The sequence below is a fragment of the Anomaloglossus baeobatrachus genome, chromosome 4, assembly GCF_048569485.1.
Source record: "Anomaloglossus baeobatrachus isolate aAnoBae1 chromosome 4, aAnoBae1.hap1, whole genome shotgun sequence".
Lineage (NCBI taxonomy): Eukaryota > Metazoa > Chordata > Amphibia > Anura > Aromobatidae > Anomaloglossus > Anomaloglossus baeobatrachus.
Genome location: NC_134356.1, coordinates 520546670 through 520571413, shown reverse-complemented (window position 1 = coordinate 520571413; position 24744 = coordinate 520546670). Strand labels below are relative to the sequence as shown.

General features: G+C 47.8%; 1 protein-coding gene across 1 annotated transcript in view; it reads left to right on the top strand.

Annotated features, from left to right (window-relative positions):
* The window catches only part of ELL3 (elongation factor for RNA polymerase II 3), a 228729-nt gene that overhangs the window by 140600 nt on the left and 63385 nt on the right, over positions 1-24744 (top strand). The window contains exons 5-7 of the mRNA XM_075345885.1: positions 8515-8774; positions 13616-13740; positions 17214-17328. Coding sequence (XP_075202000.1) covers positions 8515-8774; positions 13616-13740; positions 17214-17328 — 500 coding nt within the window. The remainder of the gene's footprint in view (positions 1-8514; positions 8775-13615; positions 13741-17213; positions 17329-24744) is intronic.

Here is a 24744-nt window from a genome sequence, read left to right as displayed (position 1 = left end):
CGTTATAAAATTCTGTGAAGTACCTGGGGGTTCAGGGTACTCACCAAAGTTCTAGATAAATTCCTTGAGGGGCCTAGTTTCCAAAATGGGGTCACTTGCTGTCACTGCTGTTTAGGTACCTTAGGGGACCTCCAAATGCGACATGGTGCCCGCAATCTTTTTCAGCCAAATTTCCTTTCCAAAATTCAAATATTGTTCCTTCCGTTCCAAGCCCTCCCATTTGTCCAAACAAAGGTTTCAGACCACATGTGAGGTATCACCGCGCTCATAAAAAAGTGGGTAACAAACCTTGAGGTCAAATTTTTGGTATTACCTCTTAAAAAAGTGAAAAAATTAATGCTAAAGCAACATTTTTGAGAAAATTATTAAAATTTTCAATATGACAACGTAACGATAACAAAATCTGTGAAGTACCTGTGGATCCAAAATGCTCACTATACCCCTAGATAGAAGCCTTGAGGGGTCTAGTTTCCAAAATGGCATCACTTGTGAGGGGTTTCTTCTGTTTAGGTACCTTAGCGGACCTGTAAATGCAACATGGTGCCCGCAATCTATTTCAGCCAAATTTGCTTTCCAAAATTCAAATATTGCTCCTTCTGTTCCGAGCCCTCCCATTTGTCCAAACAGAGGTTTCTGACCACATGTGGGGTATTGGCACGTTCATAAGAAAGTGGGTAACAAGTTTTGGGGTCCATTTTGTTGTGTTATTTCTTCTAAAAATGAATAAATTTGGGTTAGAGCAACATTTTTAGGTAAAATTTAATTTTTGCTTTTTTTCATTCCACATTGCTTTTGTTCATGTGAAGCACCTGAAGGGTTAATAAACTTCTTGAATGTGGTTTTGAGTACTTTGGGGGTGCAGTTTTTAGAATTGTGTCACTTTTGGGTAATTTCTGTCACCTAGGCCCCTCAAAGTCAATTCAAATGTGATGTGGTCCCTAAAAAAATGGTTTTGTAAATTTTGATGTAAAAATGAGAAATCGCTGATGAACTTTGAACTCTTCTAACTTCCTAACAAAAAAAATTTTGTTTCCAAAATTGTGCTGATGTAAAGTAGACAAGTGGGAAATGTTATTTATTAACTATTTTGTGTCACAGAAATCTCTGGTTTAACGGTATAAAAATTCAAAAGTTGAAAATTGCTAAATTTTCAAAATTTTTGCCAAAATTCAATTTTTTTCATAAATAAACGCAAAAAAATATTGTCCTAAATTTGGTACTAACATGAAGTCCAATATGTGACGAAAAAACAATCTCAGAATCACCGGGATCCGTTGAAGCGTTCCAGAGTTATAACCTCATGAAGTGACACTGGTCAGAATTGCAAAATTTGGTCTGGTCATTAAGGTGAAAATTAGCTCCGTCACTAAAGGGTTAAAATATTGGAGTGCCAATTATCTGTCTTCACATTACGGGTTTGGCTCCGACTTGTGCATCATCAGGTAGTTGAAGAGCCACGGTTCCTTCACAAATTGATTTTTTTCTCACTTGTCATCCATGTGATGTCTGTATGCAATCCATTTTTTTACTCAGCAAATATTAATAGTGATGAGTGAATAGTAGCTATTTGTGTTCGAATTATTTGTAACAAATCCTAACGTAGTATTCCAGTATTCTTCATGAATAACGAACTTAATGCAAGTCAATAGGGAAACAGCATTTTTTATGAAGATTTCAAAGAAAAATGCTCTGGTTCCCCATTGACTTGCACCAGGTTCCTTATTTGTAACGAATACCGAATAGTACTTTGGGACTCGTTGCAAATAATCCGAACACGAATAGTTACTTTTTACCCATCACTAGCTTTTAATCTTTTACAGGACCATTATCAGTTTCTCATCTTCCAGAACTGTAATGTAACCATAAAAATCGGATGCAGTACTGATGGTCCATATGACATCCGATTCTTTTTTTTCACGTTGTACCAATTTCGGAGTCAAATAGCCACATGCTATGAGTTTTTTTCTTATGCCAAATACAGTTGAGAAAAAAATCTGCTTATCCTCATTGATCCCTTTTTTTATTGGATTGCACTCGTCCGATTTATACGCTCATGTGAGCGAGCCCTGAGATTGATGAATAGATAGATATAAAATTACCCCCAAGAAAACTTATTTGATGTGGGGTTTATACTTTACATGAACAAATGTATTGTAAATACCTTTTACTCATTTAATTCAGCCCCACTGCCACAGGTGTATAAAATCTGACTCCAGATCACGCAGCCTGCTATTCCAAACATCTACGAAAGAATGGGTTGTTGTAAAAAGCTCCCTAAATTTGAGCATGATTCTGTAATAAGACGCCATCATTGTAACAAGTCTGATCATGAACTTTTTTCCTTCTAAATTTTCCATAATAAGTAACTGTGATTGGTATTATTAAAAAGTGGAAGCTCTTTGGGACCACAGAAATCCAGCCTCCAAATGTAGACCTCATAATGTTAGAGCAGGTTCGGTGGGTGATGAGGCGTAGAGTGCATATGTCACCAATGCTCTACTGACTTAATACATGCAGAGCTCCATACTCCATCTGCTATTAACAGCAAAAATGTGCACTGGGAACTTCATGCCATAGGTGTTCATGGCTGAGCAGCCGAATCCAAGCCTTACATCACCCAACAAAATGTCAAGCATTGGATTGAACGGTGTAAAACACACCACCAGTGGAGACTCTAGAGAAGTGTAAATGGGCTTTTTCAAGTGACAAATCATGCTTATCTGGCAATTTAATGGACAAGTCTGGGTTTGGTATGTACCTGGAGAACGTGACCTGCCTGATAGATTTGGGCCAACTATAAAGTTCTTCAGGGTTTTTTGGGGGTTGTCCTAGACCTATTCATTCCTGTGAAGAGAAATTTTATTCCAAGATATTTTGGACAGCTGTAAACTTACACCTTTATTAGAACAGTTTAGGCAAGACACCTTTCTGTACCAGTATTACTGTGCCCCAATGCACAAAGCAAGGTCCATAAACGCATGACTTTAACCTCATCCAACACCTCTAAGATGAACTAAATTATGAGCTTGACCCTCTCATCCAACATCAGTGTCTGACATCACAAGTACTCTTCTTGATAAATTTGGCAACATATAGATAGATAGATAGATAGATAGATAGATATATACATAGCTAGATATGTGACGCCCTGGCTGGGCCAGGTAGTCGCAGATAGGGCCCCGCACTACACCGCTCCCTAACAGGTGACAGCAGCCAAATACATAAAACCCTAGTCACCTCCCTCAGTGCTTGATGGACACACCAAGGGGGCGAAACCAGGCGGTTGGAAGACGCCCACCAAGGAGTCTCAGACAGCCTGAGGCGGGAAAGTTTAGTTCTGTTCTGGAGTTCAAGTCTAGAGGTCAAGTGGAGAGGTGTGTGAGCTGGAGCTGTGTGCAGCTCCAGCAGAGGAAGGACCCAAAACTGAACCGGTGCCAGGGTAGGAGCCCTGGTACTGCTGGCTAGGAGGCAGACGGCGGTCTCCATCTGCAGGAGCCAGGAAGACGGCTCGGTGGAACAGAGGTGGACCGGGACAGGGTAGTGGCCTGCTGGTACCGACCCGGGGAACCGACTCGGAAACCGGAGCACAAACGGGGGTACTCAGACCCTAAAGCTAGGTCCAGAAGCTACTGGGGGCTAGCTAATTAACTGATTGTGGCCATGACTAGAGGTTCTGTCCCACCCAAGGTCCCGACTGAAGGCAACAGCCCAACGAGGGGGATAGAAAGCTACCGCCATGGCACAGAGATCCCACTGGCCAGCATCTGTGGGCAAAAGGGCTCCTCAGGCAACCGCAAGCCGGGAGCGGACTCCTGAAGTTGCAAGCGCAGGTAGTCCACCATCACAAACAGGTGTAGGAGAAAGACAGAGACCACCCACCGGGTGGGGGACCAGACTGCAGCCGGCTGTGGGCACCGACCACCATCACCTTGGTTTACTAGAGACTCGTGTGTTTACTAATAGTGAGTACATCAGTGCCCTCCAGCCGCCCATCTCCCAGCACCGCAAAACACCCCCAAAGGGGCCTGGGGCCACCATCCCTTCCCACGGAGGGGTTAAAAACTTGCTGCGCAACATCTCCAACAGGTGCCCCGTAACTGCAGTGGTGGTGTCCACCTTCACCACATCCCGTGGGTGCCATCACGAACTTAAGACGGCTCCGGCCGTACACCTACGTCCCCAAACCGCAAACCCCTTTTTGATTGACGTGACCGCAGGACCCCCGGGTCCGGAGACCCTCGAGACACCCACTGAAGGTTTGGATCCGAGCGGCTCGGCTGCCGAGCACGGGGCAGTACAGATAGATAGATACAACATGATTGTTTTTCTTTACACTTCATCCTTCAATAAGTTCAGAATACATCTGTAGCTGACATGTGTTTGAACTCACAATAGCCATAGAAGTAAGGAACCTGATTAGGAGGAACAAGTTTGTCTGGTCTGGATAGTGCTCATGAAGACAAAACAGATCAGACTTGAAATGGATCAGAGAAAGCAAATGCTTAGTGGAGTTGGAACATGCACAAGCCAGTAAAAGTAGGAAAGTGAGAGTTTACTGAGGGTTAGAGCAACATATGAAATGAAACAGGTAGCCCACCCTTTCATACATAGGTGGAGTACAAAACAAGACTAGTGCTACCAATTAACTTCCTTAAAATAAAAAAATATATAAAATTATAATTTTTAACATATTCTCAGAGGATGAAAAGATATATATTAAAGATAAAGATATATATTTTTATAGGAAATTATTATTTTAAAGGGAACCTGTCAGGTGCAGTATGCACCCAGAACCACGAGCAGTTCTAGGTGCATATTGCTAATCCCTGCCTAACTGTCCCTGTATACACTAGCATAGATAAAAGAGATCTTTAGAAAAAGTATTTCTAAAGATCTTTTGCTGTATGCTAATGAGCGAGGGGACTAGCCCCCTGGGCGTTAGTTCCCCGGCTAGTCGCCCCCATTAGCATGTTAGTACGCCCCTGTGGGTATGCGAACATGCTAATGAATACGCAGTGTGGCGCCCTGGACAAGCCAGGGGCCACAGGTAACAACACACACACACCCCCACCCCCAGCAGTTCACAGCAGACATCCCCAGTGAAACTTGATTCCTTTCCTCGGGCTCAGACAGACACACCAGGTGGGCGGAGTCAGGAGATGGAGACGCCCACCCAGGAGTTTAGCTGGCCTGAGGCAGGAAACAAGTCCAGTCAAGTCCTAGGAGAGGAAGAGAGAGGAGGTCTGCAGTGAGGCAGACGCAGACAGGGGCCTAGGTTGGAGCCTAGGGCCCTAGTACAGAAAGTCAGGCAGACGGTAGTGGCCATCTGCAGGGAGCCGGGCAGACAGTTGGTGGAACCGCAGGTAGCCGGGGCTGGGCGGTGGCCCACCGGTACTGAATCGGGGAGCCAGCTGGAAACCGGAGCGCAGGAGGAGCGTACAGAGGGTACAAGAAAGGACTTACATTACCAACCTGGGGTCAGGGGAAAAACACTGCAGCCGCCTGTGGGACCCGTCCATCCAGCCGTTTGTTTCAGCAGAGACTCTGTGTGCATCATTGGGCTGAGTGAGTACCACCGTGCCGTGCGGCACAGCGCCGCCCCTGCGACCCTGCACCTCACCAGGCCCTGTAGCCTGCCTGCCATCCATCCCTACCCCATCACCGGACCCCGGGACAACCAACCCCCTTCCCACGGAGGGGACATAACAACTACGCTGCTCCCTGTCATCGCTCCCGGGATCCCCGTCCAGAGCAGCGGTGGTGTCACAACCTCACCACAACCGTGGGTAGCGTCATGGACAATCTCCCTTACCTAATCCCCTTTTTACTGTGGAGCCTGAGATCACAGACCGGGTCACGCCACCGTGATACCCACAGAAGTGACCTCGTGGCCCGGATCTGAGTACCCCTTATCCACGGGCGACACAGCAGCGTTACAGGATAATCTCACTCACCTCTCCACCGCCATTGCCACCCAACAGGTGATTTTGGCTCAATGCGCATGACCCCGGAGTTTGGGTCATGCGCACTACTTCAGTTTGAAGCCAGGACGTGTACACCCGGCTTCATTAGTGCACATGACCCAAACTCCGGGGTCATGCGCACTAAGCCGAAATCCCCCATAGGACGCAATGGCGGCGGATAGGTTTCCTATAAAGAGAAGATCTCTTTATCTATGCTAGTGTATATGTGGGACCCCTGATCCGGTCAGGCACCACTGAGTACTGCACCCATGCTGGCACACTACTTCCAGGTAATCCTAAGGGCCAGAAATAGGTGTGTACGCACAGACACATAGCAACCAGGTCTCCCACACCAGTAGATGGGACCCTTGGGTAGTCTCCAGAGGGGGCAAGCTTTCAAATCTCATCAAGAGGTAGAGCGGAGAGGCTGAGAGCTAAAGTGCAGAGGTTGTCAGGAAGAGAGGAGAGCCAGTCTGGTGGTGGATTGCGGCGGTCGCGAGGCAGATACGCGCGCTCACACTAGTCAGACCCTGCGTGGTGTAGTGACAGTTAGCGGGGGAGAACGGTCACCTGGTGGTGAGAGTAAAGAGGTACTCCTGGTGACTAGGCACATATGGGGTACAGGTCCCTAGAGCAGACTCCAGTTTAACGACCTGCTAAACCTGCCGGTGAGAGGTATTACAGGTACCTCACCAACCTCACAGAGTCCGAGCCTCAGCAGCAACGCAGGGACCCATAAGGAGACAGAGCTTGAAGCCATCTCAACTGGTCCATGCTGCCGGCAAATGGGCAAAACACAGGGGACAAAAGGCAGTAGCGACTCCCTGGATAGACCCCCATGGTACTCCAGGTCAGGGGGTTATCCGAACACAGAAGTGCTAGGAAGGCGAGCTAACCGGTTACCCTCAGACTTGCCCGAAGGAGCCCCTGGTCCTACCTGGTCCTACCTGGTTTATCACAGCAACGCCCGGGTCAGCTCACAGCAACATCAAAGTGAGTAAAAACCAGTTAAAAAGACTTTTGGACTCAGCCTGTGTTATTCCGGACCCGCTACTCTGCTCACCCGAGCGCCTGGGGCCTGCCTCGCTCACGGGAGGCTACATCATCTGACTGCAGACCCCATCGGCCCCAGACGCTCGTAAAATCTGCATTGACGGTCATCCACATCTTTGACCGCAAGCCGTGAGTGGCGTCATGACGTATACAAAACTAACAGTACCTGTTGCCATACTGAAGAAGCCCTGTGGTGTCCCTGAAGAGGATCAGCATCCCTGGGGCAACACATATACAGGGACAATTAGGCAGGGATTAGCAATATGCATCCAGAACTGCTCATGGTACTGGGTGCATATTGCACCTGACAGTTTCCCTTTAAGTGACAGTAGTAGTGATAGTCTTTGATAAGGTGACAACACCCTGTATCCTAAAAAACAAGAATTAAGTATATTGATGTATATGTAGCACCCCTGAAGCCCTCAGGGTGCTACAAGCTTCTGCATCCCCACCAGGATACAGGGCCTACCCCCTTAGGGATCAGAACCCCAGTGCTGGTAACACCAAAAACCCAAGTAATCCCAGTTTTCCCAAACAAATCCCCCATACAATGGTACCCAGCTAGGGTGGGACCAATGGATGGCTGCCTAGAGGTGGAGACACTCCAGTCCACTAGTTGACCAAGTGGGAGGGGCAGACTGTGAAAAGGTGGAAGTGAAGTGACTCCCTGACTCGGGTTAATGGTGAAATAGTACCCAGGTCAGGTGGTTGCCGGTGGAGTACGGTGGGGTACTCCTGGAACTACGCACCGACTGGATACAGGACCCTAGGACAGGAAAGAGCTTCAAGACGATCTGTTAACACCTGCACAGCAAAGGGGACCATCAAGGACCTTGCTGACCCTAAAGAATCCAAAGATTCGAAGGGACAGGACCAGAGACTCCAACCCCACAGGGTTCACGCTACCGTCACGAGGACAGAAGTGGACAAACCACAGACCAGGGACCCCCAGTGTTCCACGGGGACCCACTTAACAGAGACAGGTGCAGGGGAAGAAGGTACCAGAGAACCAGACTGGCACTAGGACAACGGGGACCTTGGGTCGAAACCAGCTGGCCTCGGGCAACCAGTTAACATCTAAAGTGAGTAAACCAGTTGCACTGAATACCTGTCTGGACTCCTTCTTCCGACGCCCACCATACCATACATCCGCTGGGGCAATACCCTACTTGCGGAGGGACTACCATACCAGCTGCTAATGCCATCAGCCCCAGTAGAGACATTTTTCAGTGGCGGCTCCCTTCATATAGCCGCAACACCGCAAGTGGCGTCACGAATAATCTTTATTCACCAATCCCCTGTAAATATCCCCATTACAAAAGGGGCCCAAGGCACGGAACCGGGTAACAGCCACCATCGTGACATTCCCAAGATGTACACTGCCCGGAACAGAGTACCCCATATCCCTGGGTTCTACATATATGTAATATTCAGAGGGATATTGTAAAATGACAGGTTCATATATGGCATATTACTAAGCATTTGCATTTTTTCCTAGGCAAATGTGTCAAGCTGTCCAGTAAGAACAATACGGATTCTGGAACGCAGAGCTGCTCACCCAGTCATCGTCCTCCAGTGTTCTTAACACCAGCAGCCAAGAAATGCAACCGAGTAAATGGAGAGCGAAGACCGCTTCAAGAGTGGCTTATTCATCTTCTAGCCTTAAAGCCGTGTCGGAAACATGACCTCATACAGCGCTTAGAGAAATCCAACATGTTTCCCAGAGATCACACAGAGCTACTGTCTGCACTGGATGAGGTATGAATTTATTATGATTCAGTTACTGAGGATTATGAACTAAAATCCACTGATCATGTATCTTTTCTGGAAACTTACGTTGAAAATTATCTGCTAAAAATGAAAAAACGACCATTATACCCATGCAACAAGTTGGAAATAAAATTGGAATTCTTTATAAAGGATCAGATGGTAACATGAGATATGTCTATCCATAAGAAAAAAAACAGAGGACAGTATCTATGATGATTATAAAAGCCATAATGGTTTGGGAGTCATAATATGTACCGAAATGAGCAAACTAACCAATGAAAAGTACATACAGTTGAAACCAGAAGTTTACATACACTATCTAAAAAGACACATCTGCATGCTTTTCTCTTTATCCGACATGAAATCAGAATAAACCTTTCTCGCTTTAGGTCAGTTAGGATTACCAAAATTATTTATAGTTACTAAATGCCAGAATAATGAGTGAGAATGTTTTAAGACATTTTTTATTACTTTCTGCAAAGTCAAATGTTTACAAACACTTAAGGGTGCTTTACACGCTGCGACATCGCTAGCGATCTCGTTAGCGATGTAACACGCCAGATCACACATGTGACCGGCGCTATAAAAATGACCTATGTGCGATCTCGGCAAATCTTATCTGGCGTGTCACATCACTAACGAGATCGCTAGCGATGTCGCAGCATGTAAAGCACCCTTTAAAGTACTATGCCTTTAAATAATATGAAGATGCCATGTCTTTGGAAGCTTCTGATAGGTTTATTGGTAATATCTGAGTTAATTAGAGACACACCTGTGGATGTATTTTAATTACACCTGAAATACACTGCTTCTTTGTAAAGCATCATGGGAAAGTCAAAAGAAATCAGACGATCTCAGGAAGATAATTGGGAAGTTGCAAAAGTCTGGTTTATCCTTGGGTGCAATTTGCAGATACCTGAAAGTGCCTCCTTCATCTGTACAAACAATTATTTGCAGTACAAACAAGATTGGAATGTACAGCCATCATACCACTCAGGAAGGAGATGGATTCTGTATACCAGAAAGTGAACGTGCTTTGGTCAGACATGTGTATAGCAACCCAAGAACAAAAGCAAAAGACCTTGTGAAGATGCTGGCGGAAGCTGGTAAGATTGTGTCATTATCCACAGTGAAACGAGTACTGTATCAACATGGGCTGAAAGGCCACTCTGCCAGGAAGAAACCATTACTCCACAAGAAACATAAAAAAGCCAGATTAATGTTTGAAAATGCACACAGGAACAAAGACCTTAATTTTTGGAGACATGCCCTGTGGTGTGATGAAGCTAAAATTGAACTGACCATCATTACATTTGGAGGAAAAAGGAAAAAACTTTGAAGCCTAAGAGCACCAGCAAATTGTGAAACACAGTGGTGGCAGCATAATAATGTTGGGTTGTTTTGCTGCAGGAGGGACTGGTGCACTTCACAAAATAGATGGCATCATGAGGAAAGAAGATTGTGGCAATACTGAAGCAACATCTTAAGATGTTAGCCTGGAACTTAAAGCTTGGGTGGAAATGAGTCTTCCAAATGGACAATGACATGAAGTATACTGCCAAACTCGTTACATAGTGGCCTAAGGATAGCAGTCAATGTTTTGGAGTGGCCATCACAAAGCCCTGATCTCTATTCGTGTGAGCAAGGCGACCTACAAACATGGCTCAGTTACACCAGTTCTGTCAGCAGGAACGGGCCCAAATTCCTACCAACTATTGTGAGAAGCTTGTGGAAAGCTACCCAAAACGTTTGACCCAAGTCATACAGCTTAAGGGCAATGGTACCAAATAATAATAAAATTTATGCAAACTTTTGACTTTGCAGAAGGTAATAAAATAATAATCCTAATTAACCTAAAATGGGAATGGTTTATTCTGATTCCATGTCAGATAGTGAGAAAAACATGCAGATGTGTCTTTATAGATAGTGTATGTAAACTTCTGGTTTCAACTGTAGATGCATCATATAGCATATAATTGAACCAGTGATAATGTGTCAAAAGCACATTTGTGGTATTACATAGAATGTTTCATAGTAAAATCACATCAGAAGTTAAACTTCCTATATCAATAAGGTGATTAGGGCTGATATAAAAAGGGAAATGCTTTACTTAGGCTATGTGCACACACTGCGTTTTTTTGATGCTGCGTTTTTGTACGTTTTTGGCCGCTAAAAACGCACAAAAACGCACCTGCGGCAAAAGAACATGGCAAAAAACGCACGCGTTTTTGCCGCGATTTGGTGCGTTTTTGGCTGCGTTTTGCTGCGTTTTTCATCTCTGCGTTTTTCTGCGTTTTTCCAATGCATTGCATGGGGGAAAACGCAGAAAAACGCAGGAAAGAATTGACATGTCCATTTTTGTTTTTTAAGCTCAAAAACGCAGTTTAAAAAAAAAAGTTGTGTGCGGACAGCAAAAATGAAAACTCATAGACTTTGCTGGGGAAGCAAAGTCATGCAGTTTTGAGGCCAAAAACGTACCCGAAAAACGTGCAAAAATGCAGCGAAAAAGGCACTGTGTGAACTTACCCTTACTGCAGACTAAAGAAGTGATAGATAGGAATAACGTTTGGAACACCATTCTAAGTCCGAACTGGGTGCAAAAACCTAAAAAAACATCACTATGGGGAGATAAGGTATGCACACCAGTGACTATGTAAGGGGAATACATGGAATAGCAGAAACTGCTGTGTGAATACTGACTTGAAAAATCCAATAGCTATATGCAAGAGTGAAAATGTGAAAATGGAATCTGCATTACTGCCATGAACATATGAATCAAGAGAAATTTAGCTACTGAATTGATCAATGCAATAGAGCCCCAACACTACGCCAAAGTATTTCTCTACGTTGGGGTCCCTAGCTTGTGTGTGTCCTCTCATGCAGTTAAAAAACTTACCGTGTATGGGAAGCTGAGACCCAGGCTATTTATGCGTATGATATGGATTGGCAATATGTGTGGTTCGGGAGGGTTCACAAACGAAAAAATACTAACAAATAGGAATAACGTTTGGAACACCATTTTAGTAATGCAGATTCCATTTTCACATTTTCACTCTTGCATATAGCTATTGGATTTTTCAAGTCAGTATTCACACAGCAGTTTCTGCTATTTCATGTATTCCCCTTACATAGTCACTGGTGTGCATACCTTATCTCCCCATAGTGATTTTTTTTAGGTTTTTGCACCCAGTTCGGACTTAGAATGGTGTTCCAAACGTTATTCCTATTTGTTAGTATTTTTTCGTTTGTGAACCCTCCCCAACCACACCTATTGCCAATCCATATCATACGCATAAATAACCTGGGTCTCAGCTTCCCATACGCGGTACGTTTTTTAACTGCATGAGAGGACACACACAAGCTAGGGACCCCAACGTAGAGAAATACTTTGGCGTAGTTTTGGGGCTCTGTTGCATTGATCAATTCAGTAGCTAAATTTCTCTTGATTCATATGTTCATGGCAGTAATGCAGATTCCATTTTCACATTTTCACTCTTGCATATAGCTATTGGATTTTTCAAGTCAGTATTCACACAGCAGTTTCTGCTATTTCATGTATTCCCCTTACATAGTCACTGGTGTGCATACCTTATCTCCCCATAAAGAAGTGATAGAGGCTCCCACTCCTGGATGGTGTCCACCGCCACTTACGTTTCAGCACCAGCCTCCATCACACCCTTATGAGGGCTGGTACCGAAGTGCACGTTGGGGGTTTGCTTAAAATGTTATTTCCTATTTTCCTCCTCTAAAACCAGGGTGCGTCTTATAGTCCAAAAAATACGGTAAATGGTAAAATGAATGGTAACATTCAAAACTACAACTCTTCCTGCATAAAAACAAGCCCCTCATATGGTTATGTCATCAAAAAGGTCTGTCTACTCTTGGAAGAAGTGGTGGGAAAAACAAAGCTCCAAAACTAAAATTGGCTACAGTGGGAAAGGGTTAAAACTGAGAATCAGTATTATAAAATTAAAATACAAAAATAATGTATCATTGACATGACCAAATAGATGGTGGATAGGTTTCCCCTAGGATCACTAAAACAGATGTTCCGATTCCCGGTTCTTCTTCACTATGGCCATACTTCAAGCAGTGTGAATGCCCACACTATCTATCATTTCATACATGCCATGCTGAGCAGTGATGTCAATTATCTAATTAATTAATTAACTTTGTATATTTAATATTATATATTTTCCATATTTCACATAATTTAGAAGTCTAAAATGTCCCTTTTCATGAGGGTTCATCATACTCTATAGCTAATGTAAGGATCGGAGAGTTACAAAACAGCAGGTTCTATGTGGCTTTATATTTATAGGCCAATTAACTTCTCTAAATGATGGCATTAATGTGAACATGTAACTTATATGGGAATGTATTTTACTGGGGAAATGCCAGTTATGAGCTTCAGAGATCTTGCCAATATGCAAATCTTATATTGGACAGATACACCCGGTACACCCAATTAAAGGATTAACTTGTTTTTGTCTCCTAATTTGAATTATGAGGCGATAGCTGCTGAAATCACTTTATTTTATGGAAAAATGAACCTTGAGCGGTTTCATCTAAGCTCAGTGACCTTCTATTCATCCAAAGCCCCAATGAGAACAGTTGAATGAGGACGAGGTATAAAATTTCAGACTTTTATGACCTGATATCTAAATAACAAGGTTGGATGTATTCTGATCTGTTTTATCAGAGTCATTTATTTAAACCCTATTGTTTAACATATCCACCTAGAGAAGACTTGCCTTCCTTACATATCGGTAATGTGAGAGGTTCTTGGTTTAAATTTAATATCCGTGCATTTCTTTTGTAAATCCTAGGTAGGATGCTTAAGTCCAAAGGATGGCAAGTACTGTCTGAGAGAGGAGCTCTACAGCCAGGTGCAGAAGGACTGGATGGGATACACCCCAGAAGAAAGGCAGCACATGACAAGTAGCCTAGGGAGGTATGAGAAGCTGGCTTATTATTTAAAGAGAATCTGTCAGCATGATTTTGTAGTGTAAAGTAAAGACATGTCTGTAATGGTGATGCAATACTGATTAATTGATGCCTTTAGTGAATACATCCGCTTTGCTGTCCTTCTTTAATCAGCATTTGAAGTTTTCTGCTAATTAGATTTCGGTGCACAGAAAACGGACTGTACCCTGGGTCTTCTCCCTGTTTGTGATTCCCCTGGACTGTACCCTGAGTCTCCTCCTCCCCGTCTGTGATTCCCCGGCCCGTCTGCTTGCTTCTGGTCTGTGAATAACCTGCCTCTGCTGTTTGAAATCTCAGCAGTGACCTGTCAGTCAAAAACTGGAGACAGATACAGGGGCAAGGAATCACAGAAAGGGAGGAAAAGGCCCAATGTACAATCTGGCCACTGTGCACCAAAATCTAATTAGAAGAACACTTCAAATGCTGATTGAAGAAGGATAACAAAGCGTATTCCCTCACTAAAGGTCCAGTCACACTAAGCAACTTACCAGCGATCCCAACAACGATAGGGATCGCTGGTAAGTTGCTAGGAGGTTGCTGGTGAGATGTCACACTGCGACGCTGCAGCGATCCCACCAGCAACCTGACCTGGCAGGGATCGCTGGAGCGTGGCTACACGAGTTGCTGGTGAGCTCACCAGCAACCAGTGACCAGCCCCCAGCGCCGCGTGGAAGATGCTGCGCTTGGTAACTAAGGTAAATATCGGGTAACCAAACCGATATTTACCTTGGTTACCAGCGCATGGAGCTACACGTGCAGAGAGCAGGGAGCAGCGCACACCGCTTAGCGCTGGCTCCCTGCTCTCCTAGTTACAGTACACATCGGGTTAATTACCCGATGTGTGCTGCAGCTAAATGTGCACAGAGCAGGGAGCAGCGCACAATGCTTAGCACTGGCTCCCTGCTCTCCTAGCTACAGCACACATCGGGTTAATTAACCCGATGTGTCCTGCAGCTAAATGTGCACAGAGCAGGAGCCGGCACTGACAGTGAGAGTGGCAGAGGCTGGTAACGAAGGTAAATATCGGGTAACCAAGGACAGGGCTTCTTGGTTACCTGATGTTTACCATGGTTCCCAGCCTCCGCAGAAGCCGGCTCCTGCTGCCTGCACATTTAGTTGTTGCTATCTTGCTGTCACACACAGCGATCTGTGCTTCACAGCAGGACAGCAACAACTAAAAAATGGCCCAGGACATTCAGCAACAACCAACGACCTCACAGCAGGGGCCAGGTTGTTGCTGGATGTCACACACAGCAACATCGCTAGCAACGTCACAAAAGTTGTTCGTTAGCAGCGATGTTGCTAGCGATGTTGCTTAGTGTGACGGGGCCTTTAAGGTATCAATTTAATCAGGATTACAGCCCTGTCTTTACTTACATTACAAAATCGTGGTTCTTTTTAACACATTTACTCCATGTTCAGCTATTGTGACTAGTGGGGGGTTTTTTAAACACAGTGTTGGAAAATGTTACCTATATCAACCAATAAGATTGCAGGCATGTGGAATCTGGTTGTTTACTTTATAATTTTTTATCAGAGCCCATTTCAGTGGGATGTGCCAATTATCTTATGTGTATAAGGGTCTCCCAATTCTCTCCAATAGAGAGAAAAAAAAAGCTTAAGGGGGGGTTGAATTTCAATCCTTTTGTTCTCGGGGACGATAAGCCATGGCCAGAGGTGAATGCCTATGGAGATATCAGGAGGAATAAAGGCCCAGTCACACTAAACAACTTACCAGCGATCCCAACAACGATACAACCTGATAGGGATCGCTGGTAAGTTGCTAGGAGGTCGCTGGTGAGATGTCACACTAAGCGACGCTCCAGCGATCCCACCAGCAACCTGACTTGGCAGGGATCGCTGGAGCGTCGCTACACGGGTTGCTGGTGAGCTGTCACACAGGCAGATCTCACCAGCAACCAGTGACCAGCCCCCAGCCAGCAGCGCTGCGTGGAAGCGATGCTGCGCTTGGTAACTAAGGTAAATATTGGGTAACCAACCCGATATTTACCTTGGCTACCAGCGCACACCGCTTAGCGCTGGCTCCCTGCACACCTAGCCACAGTACACATCGGGTTAATTACCCGATGTGTACTCTGCTACGTGTGCAGGCAGCAGGAGCCGGCTTCTGTGGACGCTGGTAACCACGGTAAACATCGGGTAACCAAGAAGCCCTTACCTTGATTACCCGATATTTACCTTCGTTACCAGTGTCCGCCGGTCTCACACTGCCAGTGCCGGCTTCCTGCTCTCTGCACACGTAGCCACAGTACACATCGGGTAATTAACCCGATGTGTACTGTGGCGAGGAGTGCAGGGAACAGGGAGCCGGCACTGGCAGTGTGAGAGCGGCGGACGCCGGTAACGAAGGTAAATATCGGGTAACCAAGGGAAGGGCTTCTTGGTTACCCGATGTTTACCGTGGTTACCAGCGTCCGCAGAAGCCGGCTCCTGCTGCCTGCACATTCAGTTGTTGATCCCTGCCACTGCAGGTTGATCTCCTTTCTCTCCTGCCATTGCAGGCTGATCTCCCCTCTCTCTGTCTCCCCTGAGGAACTCTTGTTATTAAGAGGGAAACGCGTCAGGAGGACATCTATTTTTTGTGGTTGTGACAACTCATTTGGAGCTGCCCTTGTCAGGGCGGAAGTCCATTCACGGGGCACGACAGGGTTTATTAATCCATTACCCGACGCCTTGCCCTGCTTCTTCTAGCCTGTGACCAATCCTGGACCGGTGTTTAATCTTGCCCATGGAGAAGATCTGGGTGAGATTTGTCTGATACATTGCCATTCGGCATCACTATTTATTTTGTTATTTGCACAATTTATGCACAAACACTTTGGTACTTCTTAATGTATTTATTAAAAGCTATGTTTTAGTCCCTGCTATTATCCACTGTTATATTGGACTATTGGGCTACATTTTCTGCTTGGCAGAACCTGCTATTGTACTATATTATGCTGCCCTTAGATTAGGTAGCAAAAACTGTCGGTAGATTCCCTTTAAGTACAAGACATATATAGCTCGCTGATACTCTGAGAACCTCTCCTTCCCAGTAAGCCATGGTCAACCTTCTTTATGTCTGACTATATCCGAGACTGATCTATAGGTGTGGTTTCCTTGCCGTCTGTAGGCTTAGGAGGGTATAGCCGTCACAGAGAGGTTTTGCACACTTGACTAATTGAAGTTTTAATCTGGAATTATGTCTGAGGATTGCAATTTGTAGCCTTGCGTTTGTCATGAAGCTCCATCAATCACAGGAAGGTTGGGGAGAAAGCAAAATGTTGCTCAACCCTTTCTCCTGTTTATTATGTGGCACGCATATGCCTAGAATGCATTTATCTTTACTGCAATTATTTAATCACACCCAAGTCTTATGGGCTTTTTTCTCATAGCTTTACGATTGTTTTTTTTTTGTTTTCTCATTTCATAATGTTTTAGGAAACATGCAAGCATTCCTTCATCACAGAATTATCAGACTACTGCTGAGAGAGAGAGGACACACCACGGCCTGTCATCTACCCATCCCTCTGCCCGGCATAGGCCTCCTGACGCTGTAAGTTATGGTTCCATATGAGGCGCTGAACCCTAAAGACTATAGCTTCATATACAGTGAGTGAAATATGTATTGAACACGTCACCAATTTTCTAAGTAAATATGTTTCTAAAGGTGCTATTAAGATGAACTTCTCACCAGGTTTTGGCAATAATCTATTCAATCTACACAGGCAAAGAAATCAAACCATAGATGTCCATCAACTTAGCGATGTGTAATAATTAGAAATGAAACAGGGAAAAAGTATTGAAAATGCTTCCTGAAACATATATAATACTTCGTACAAAAGCCTTTGTTGGTAATGACAGCTTCAAGACACCTCCTGTATGGAGAAACTAGTCACATGCATTGCTCAGGTGTGAATATGTCCATATTCTTCCACACAAACACTCTTCAAATCCTGAAGTTTCTGGGAGCCCCTTCTATGAACTTCAGTTCCTTCCAGAAATTTTCAATAGGATTCTGGTCATTGGATAAGTCGGGCCATTCTAGCAGCTTTATTTTCTTTCTTTGAAACAAAATGAGAGAGTCTTGACCATTGAGGAAGGATTCTCCAGTCGTGCTGTATGTGTGTTACCCACCAATACCATCTGTAAATAATACACGAACTGCATGTGACTTGGTTTAAAATTGGCCACAGCAGCCTTTATTACCTATTATTTACATACTAACACAAGGGGGCGCCGTCCAACGGGCGACCCCAACAAATAACAATAGGTAACACAGTAACCAATACAGTAAATATACAACCCTGAGTAGGCCCAGTCCAGGAACCACTTCTCACCCCAGTATCCCTGGCCGCAACACACCGACCCAGAGATGAGGTATTAATCACCTACGGATTAACCCCCCAACTTTGCAGAACCCCGTGCCTGCAACATCCCGGAACCTGGAGCCACCATACCAAGATGGTGTCTCTCTGTCCAGTTACCATTGCCTTCAACCGCCTCTGGACCAGACCTACCCCCCGCTGCTGTGACAAAGAAACAACCCAGACAAAATTCCCCTCGGCATTATACACAAGGGAGGGTGGGCGGGGATCGTTCCATATCCGGAAGTCAAGAGAGAGGGGGTAAGTCAAAGTCCTTTACTTACACCCCTCAACTGTCCCACCTCTTCCTCCAGGGAACTCCTCCTACCCACCAATCCCTTTACTCTGCCTTATAAACAAACCATTCCTGTTTCCATTAACCCCATCACTCCTTCCCTTCCCTCTAGTCATGTCGCCCCTCCACCCTATGGGTTCCATGGCTTTCTTGACCATTGAGGAAGGATTCTCCAGTCGTGCTGTATGTGTGTTACCCACCAATACCATCTGTAAATAATACACGAACTGCATGTGACTTGGTTTAAAATTGGCCACAGCAGCCTTTATTACCTATTATTTACATACTAACACAAGGGGGCGCCGTCCAACGGGCGACCCCAACAAATAACAATAGGTAACACAGTAACCAATACAGTAAATATACAACCCTGAGTAGGCCCAGTCCAGGAACCACTTCTCACCCCAGTATCCCTGGCCGCAACACACCGACCCAGAGATGAGGTATTAATCACCTACGGATTAACCCCCCAACTTTGCAGAACCCCGTGCCTGCAACATCCCGGAACCTGGAGCCACCATACCAAGATGGTGTCTCTCTGTCCAGTTACCATTGCCTTCAACCGCCTCTGGACCAGACCTACCCCCCGCCACAGGACAGGGCACGTGACTCCTTACGTGGCCTGGACCCGCCACACACCAAAAGCTTGTACCACACCTCCACGCAATCCCAGCGTCCACAAAACAGCACCAAGCACGTGAAGATGCACCCCCATCGCATCCCCAAAACCACCCGTTCAGCGCCACCAACTTTTGGCGCCGCCCCCCCAATAAGGCTCAATTGATACTGCCTATCGCACGAGCCACACGCCATTCCAACCTGGTCACACTATCAAAACTACCCCACGATTAAGCTCAGGTATGTCTTACACAATGCAACAACCAACAATTTTTTTTTTTTTTTAAAACATTCATAAATAACTTCTCGAGATACCAAATCGCTGCCTCCAATTTACTGGACCAGTACCATCGACCCGTCCAGACCCAACTGGCAACATTCAGGCGAGCCTCAGACCGTCGAGGCCCCGAGAACCAACGAATGCCCAAATATCCAAATGAGGCACACCCTCACCACAAAAACCCAGGGGTTATAAACCCACAGATAACACCAACCTGTTACGCCAACCCATTCCACTCCCAAAAGACTCAAATGCCCCCATTGCCTTAACCCGATAACAACTGAGGCCAAACGTAACACCGAAACAAGAGGACTCCCACCTCCCAATACTTCTCACAACCCCTTTTCTGAGCCCACCGAGGGGCCTCCGTGGCAGCCCAATCCAGAAGGAATACGACCCATAGTATTCCGGGCGCCCACCCCCGCCACCTGCAATCAAGTCTGCAGCACTGCCACAAAATGGTACCTTAACAAACGCGACACAATAATGAGCCTGGGCGCCCTCACAACATAATTCCACACCCGGGACCGCGTATAACAACACCAACCTTCACCACCCGCCTAATCTAATTCGGTGAGCGACAAAGCCGGCGCTCAACCCACTGCACCACCTCGGACACATCCTCCAACATCCAACCTCCGCTCTTGACCGTAGATGGGCTGACCAACCCCACAATCTCAAAGCCCCCCAAAAGGCTAACACAAACCGTTTTGGACAAGGGAAACAAAAACCCGCTCGTGCTCAGATGAACATAGCCGCCACAAACCACTCACCAAACGCTGCCACAAAACAACGGAGACGGACCCTTGTATCCCGCTCCCTCACACCCTTACGACCAAACCCTTCAAGGCCTGCCGCGCCCTAAGATCCTGCGAAAACATCTCTCCACATCTAATCCTTAACAAGACAGCCACAGCCGCCACCCTCTGCTCCACTGCGGACGCCGGCCTAGCAGCCTGAAAACCGTTACTCACCACTGCCAACGCCACCATCAAATACTCCACTGGGCCTTCCTCACACATTGTCCCAAACGTTATCCGCGCCACCCATACTTCTGAATATCAGCCCCAAATAACCTCAGTCACTGGGCACCGAGCCGCTCCCCAACACAGCCACACCAGACTCCACAAGCCCTCCGGACACACCGTGCCCACCTCGTCTGCTACCCGGCCTCAACTCCCGAGACCTGCAGAACTGGAAGGAAACACAGCAGCTGCTATTCCCTTGGCGAACCCCAGTACTGGTTGCGCCACGCATAACATTTTTTTTTTTTTTTTTTTTAAAACACATCCAATTGAGAAACCAACTGTCGCAAGTACGCCACCCTTGGCCCCAGGATTAGCAAACCAACTATTAATCGAATTCTCCACCAACTGATAGCCAGAATGACAGCACACCTTCCTCTTGGAAAAAACTGCCAACCTCCACCACCCGACCACTACCACCGATTGGAAGCGCTACCCCACAATGCCCAACCAGAAAACAACTGGACCCGCTGCCTCCGCGTACCGCAGCTACGTTCCATCAGGTAGCACCTTACCCAGCCACAATCCGCGGCCACTAAATCGCCGTAAGAAAAAACCTCCTACACCATCAGATCATCATTGATCTCCCTCGTGACCACACACAAAGGATCCGATGGCTGCACCCTTGGCGCAGCCATCGCCAGCCGTCCAGCAGCACGCACCCCAGCGGCGTAACTCTGCACCCGTGGTTCGACCGCCCCTGCAAAGACTGCACCGCCTGAAACCGCACCGTCTTAGCTGACCTAACTGCCTCTATCGCAGCCCATAGGACCACACCATTACCCACGAATCCTACCCCTCTGACCATAACATCAAACTTTATCCCCACAAACCGTATCACTGGCGTTGGACCCTCAGTCTTCGCCTGCGCCAACAGGCCCAAAAGAGTATCCACCACCATCTGTAATAAAACAATCAACCTCAACGAATCATCAACCCGCCAACCCGATGTAAAGAGAATCAACCTATAATGAATAAGAGGTGTAAGCTGGGACACACCACGCACAAACCACTCCACCAAGAAATAACCGCCTCCAAAGGAACATAAAATGGGACAACAACCCATTAGCACCCACCGATCAACATAATAATAACTCCCCTCCCCACCGCAGCACCAGAACTGCTAGCTAGCAGGGTGGACCAGTAACAACCTAAATGCCGCCTCCAAATTCGCCTTTGCCATCAATGCTACCCGGCTCACCGCCTTTACCAAATCCCACCCTCTGTCAAACGACACATAATAAACCGCCGACAATTCTGGAGCCAAGCAGGCATACACCGATGACTCCTCCAGATAAGATACGTTTTGAACAAGCCGAAATATATACATCTATATACGGCTCATTTCCGGCACTACCCCCCAACAGAGAAACCCAATCGTGACAAGGAGGGCCCCGAATGGCCCACCCATCCTGCCCAACACCACTTCCTGACCCCTCTTTCCACTGACAACCACCAGGTGTCCCCTAGCCCAGCGCAAACTTCCAATAAGGAGGCAAAGATCCACCAATATAAATAGAATGACGCAGAATTACTATGTTCCTTACCACAACCCAACACTTATGCTTAAGACAACTGTCCGCGCCAAATCTGCACCACCCATCCTTCTATTCCCCCCAAAAAACCCTCATCGTCCGTGTCGCCGGGGTTCCAAGCCCTGAACAGCCAACTACCCCCCAAAAAGGGGGGGGGGGCTGACTAGGAGCCGCCATCCACTGCAGCCATAAGGATGTGCCCGTATGATCCTACCGCATACTGGCACGCAACACCTTCCCTTGCTGAAATTACTCGGCGTAGTGAAGCCAGACTAAACCGCCATATGACCTAACAAGCCACCCCAAATGGATCTGTGTCGCCCTGGGCAAGCCAGGGGACACAGATAACAACACCACTACACCCCACACTCCAGGTAGGCACATCTGCTAACCAGAAATCCTTGTTGCCTCCATCCAGGAGTCTGTGATGCACACCAGGGGGTGGGCCAGGCGGTTGGCTCCGCCCACCAAGGAGCTCACAACTCTGGAGGCAGGAAGTTACCAGGCAGTTTAGCCCGGGGAGGGCAAGAGAGCAGATTAGCTCAGGAGGAGCTTGAGTGAAGAGCAGAGTAGCCCAGGCAGGGGCTAGAGTAAACAACCAGAAGTGAAAGTAAGGAAAGGAAAGTGGAAAAGGAGGAAAGCAAGAAGTGGTGACAGAGCAGAGAGAAGGAGAAGCCTGAGAGCCCAGCTGTGTGTAGGGCTAGAACAGCAAGGTCAGCGACGGCGGTGACTGTCCGGAGTGGGACAGTTCGGAAGTTCCTGGAAGGACCCCGTTGGCTGTGTGCCCGGTGGTCTGGAGCAGTGTTCCGAAGGACAGTCAGCACCAGGGCAGGGGCCTCTCGGACCCCGGCAAGGCTAGGAGTCGCCCAATTTGCCGAATCCGTCAGTGAAGGGGACGCAGATCCCCCAGCACCAAAGTCCCGATTGACGGCAACAGCCCGACCATTAACGGGGAGACACCGCCACCGCCAAGGCACCAGTTTCCCCAGGGCCAGCGCCTGCAGGCAAAGTGTAGAGCTCCTCCGGCCCAGATTGCAGTCGGGGAGCGGGTAACCGGAGGGAATCCACCGCTACCATCAGTCAAACAGGTGCAAGGAAGAGAGACGTCACCGTCACCTACCGGGAGTGCAGGTGCAACCGTCTGTGGGACCGTCCTACCAGCCGTTGGTTTACCGTACAAACTGTGTCCGTGTCTCAGGCTGAGTGAGTACCGCAAGGCATAGCGCTGCCCCCGCGTCCCTGCGCCCTCCAGGCCCTACCCTTCACATCTCTTCACCGGGCCCCGGGAACACCAACCCCTACCCACGGAGGGGCAACACAACACCTGGCTGCTCCCATCACCATCCCCGGGACCCCCACACTGAGCAGCGGTGGTGCCATCACCACAACCGTGGGTGGCGTCACGAACTATAATCCCAACAAACACCCCCTTTTCACTCACGGGCGAGGAGTGTCGCTCGAGACACCCCGGGATCCGGCCCGCAGCTCGAGCCACCAGGAGCAACTGCCGGACCCGAGCAGAAGGGGTGAGCGCGGTGTGCCGACACCCTCCTCCCCGCCCGCGACAACTTGGCGTCACGAACAGGATCTTACCGCTCTGCCGTCAGGTAGAGGTGCGCCTTGTGACCGCCGGAGATATCCGGCAGAAAAATTTCAGAAGCCGCCATCTTTGGCGCGAAAAGTTCCCGCTCGAGCGTCTTCTCGAGCAGTAGAAGCGCGAAGGCCAAAACCCCGCCCCGAGAGAGGAGGGGCCGGAAAGAGCTAAGGGGGACGCGATGGCGGCCGGCCGCATGTAGCCGCGGCTACAGAAGCAGGGACGCCAGGACTCTGCGGCCATTTACTGGTTCCTGGAAGAAGCCGCTGCTAAGGATGCTGAGTCCGACCAACAACACCGTGGTCCCCGCGCCTTGCATCGCGGCGCGGGTGGAAGTCCGGACCGTCCAGCTAAGCAGCCGACTGCAGGTCCGCATGCAGCTCCTCCTGGAGGAGTGGGAGGCCGACATGGTGGAAGTGGTGGCGGCCATACGGAGACGCGAGGTGGAGGGAGTCTTGGAAGGGAGGGTAAGTGACCCACGCCCCTGTGCCCCTAGTGGGTCGGTCATCGCGGCTGAGGGACCCGGTCCATACCCGCTCGCCCTGCTACCTCCCCCGCCACCCGTGTTTGCTGCTGCTGCCCCGCCACTAGGCCCGCTACCACCACCACCGGTAGCGGTACCCTGCCAATCCGCCCCGGTGGACCGACCTGCAGCAGAAGCTCGTGACCATTCTGATACACTCCCCTGGGAGAAGCCGAAGGCTGAGGCCGTCAGCAAAGATGCACCGGAGGCACGGCGGGGATGCAGCTGCCAGGAGGCAGAGGAGGCCATGTCACAGCGGGGTCCCTCGTTACTGAAGGTGCCGGTCGTAGCCGACACGGAGGGACTCTGGCTGGGTCCGTCCCCCGCACACGCTGAACCGGAGCAAACAGAAAGTGCTCCCGGCTGGGAGCGGCGGCAACAGCAGCTGCGCAGGAAGATCGATGCCCGAGAGGGGTGTAGAGCGGATGTGCATGCCCGCATGTATATGGAAGAAGATCGCCTGCAGCGAGCTACCATTGGGGTCCAGAGCGGTGCACCATGTGAAGGTGGCACTAGAGCCCCACGAGTGAGAATGGACTGTTGAGCCGCAAAAGACAGCGGATGCCCGCTGCAGCAGTCCCCGTTGGGACCACCATTGTTTGAAAGTTTGTTGAAAGTTTTGAAAAATGAAAAACACTGATTGAACCGAGTTTTCACCTGATTGTCAGCTGTGATTAGCAACCGGCTGGAGCCGGCACCGTTGTCCCCGTGGGGACCGTTAAAAGTTTAAAATTG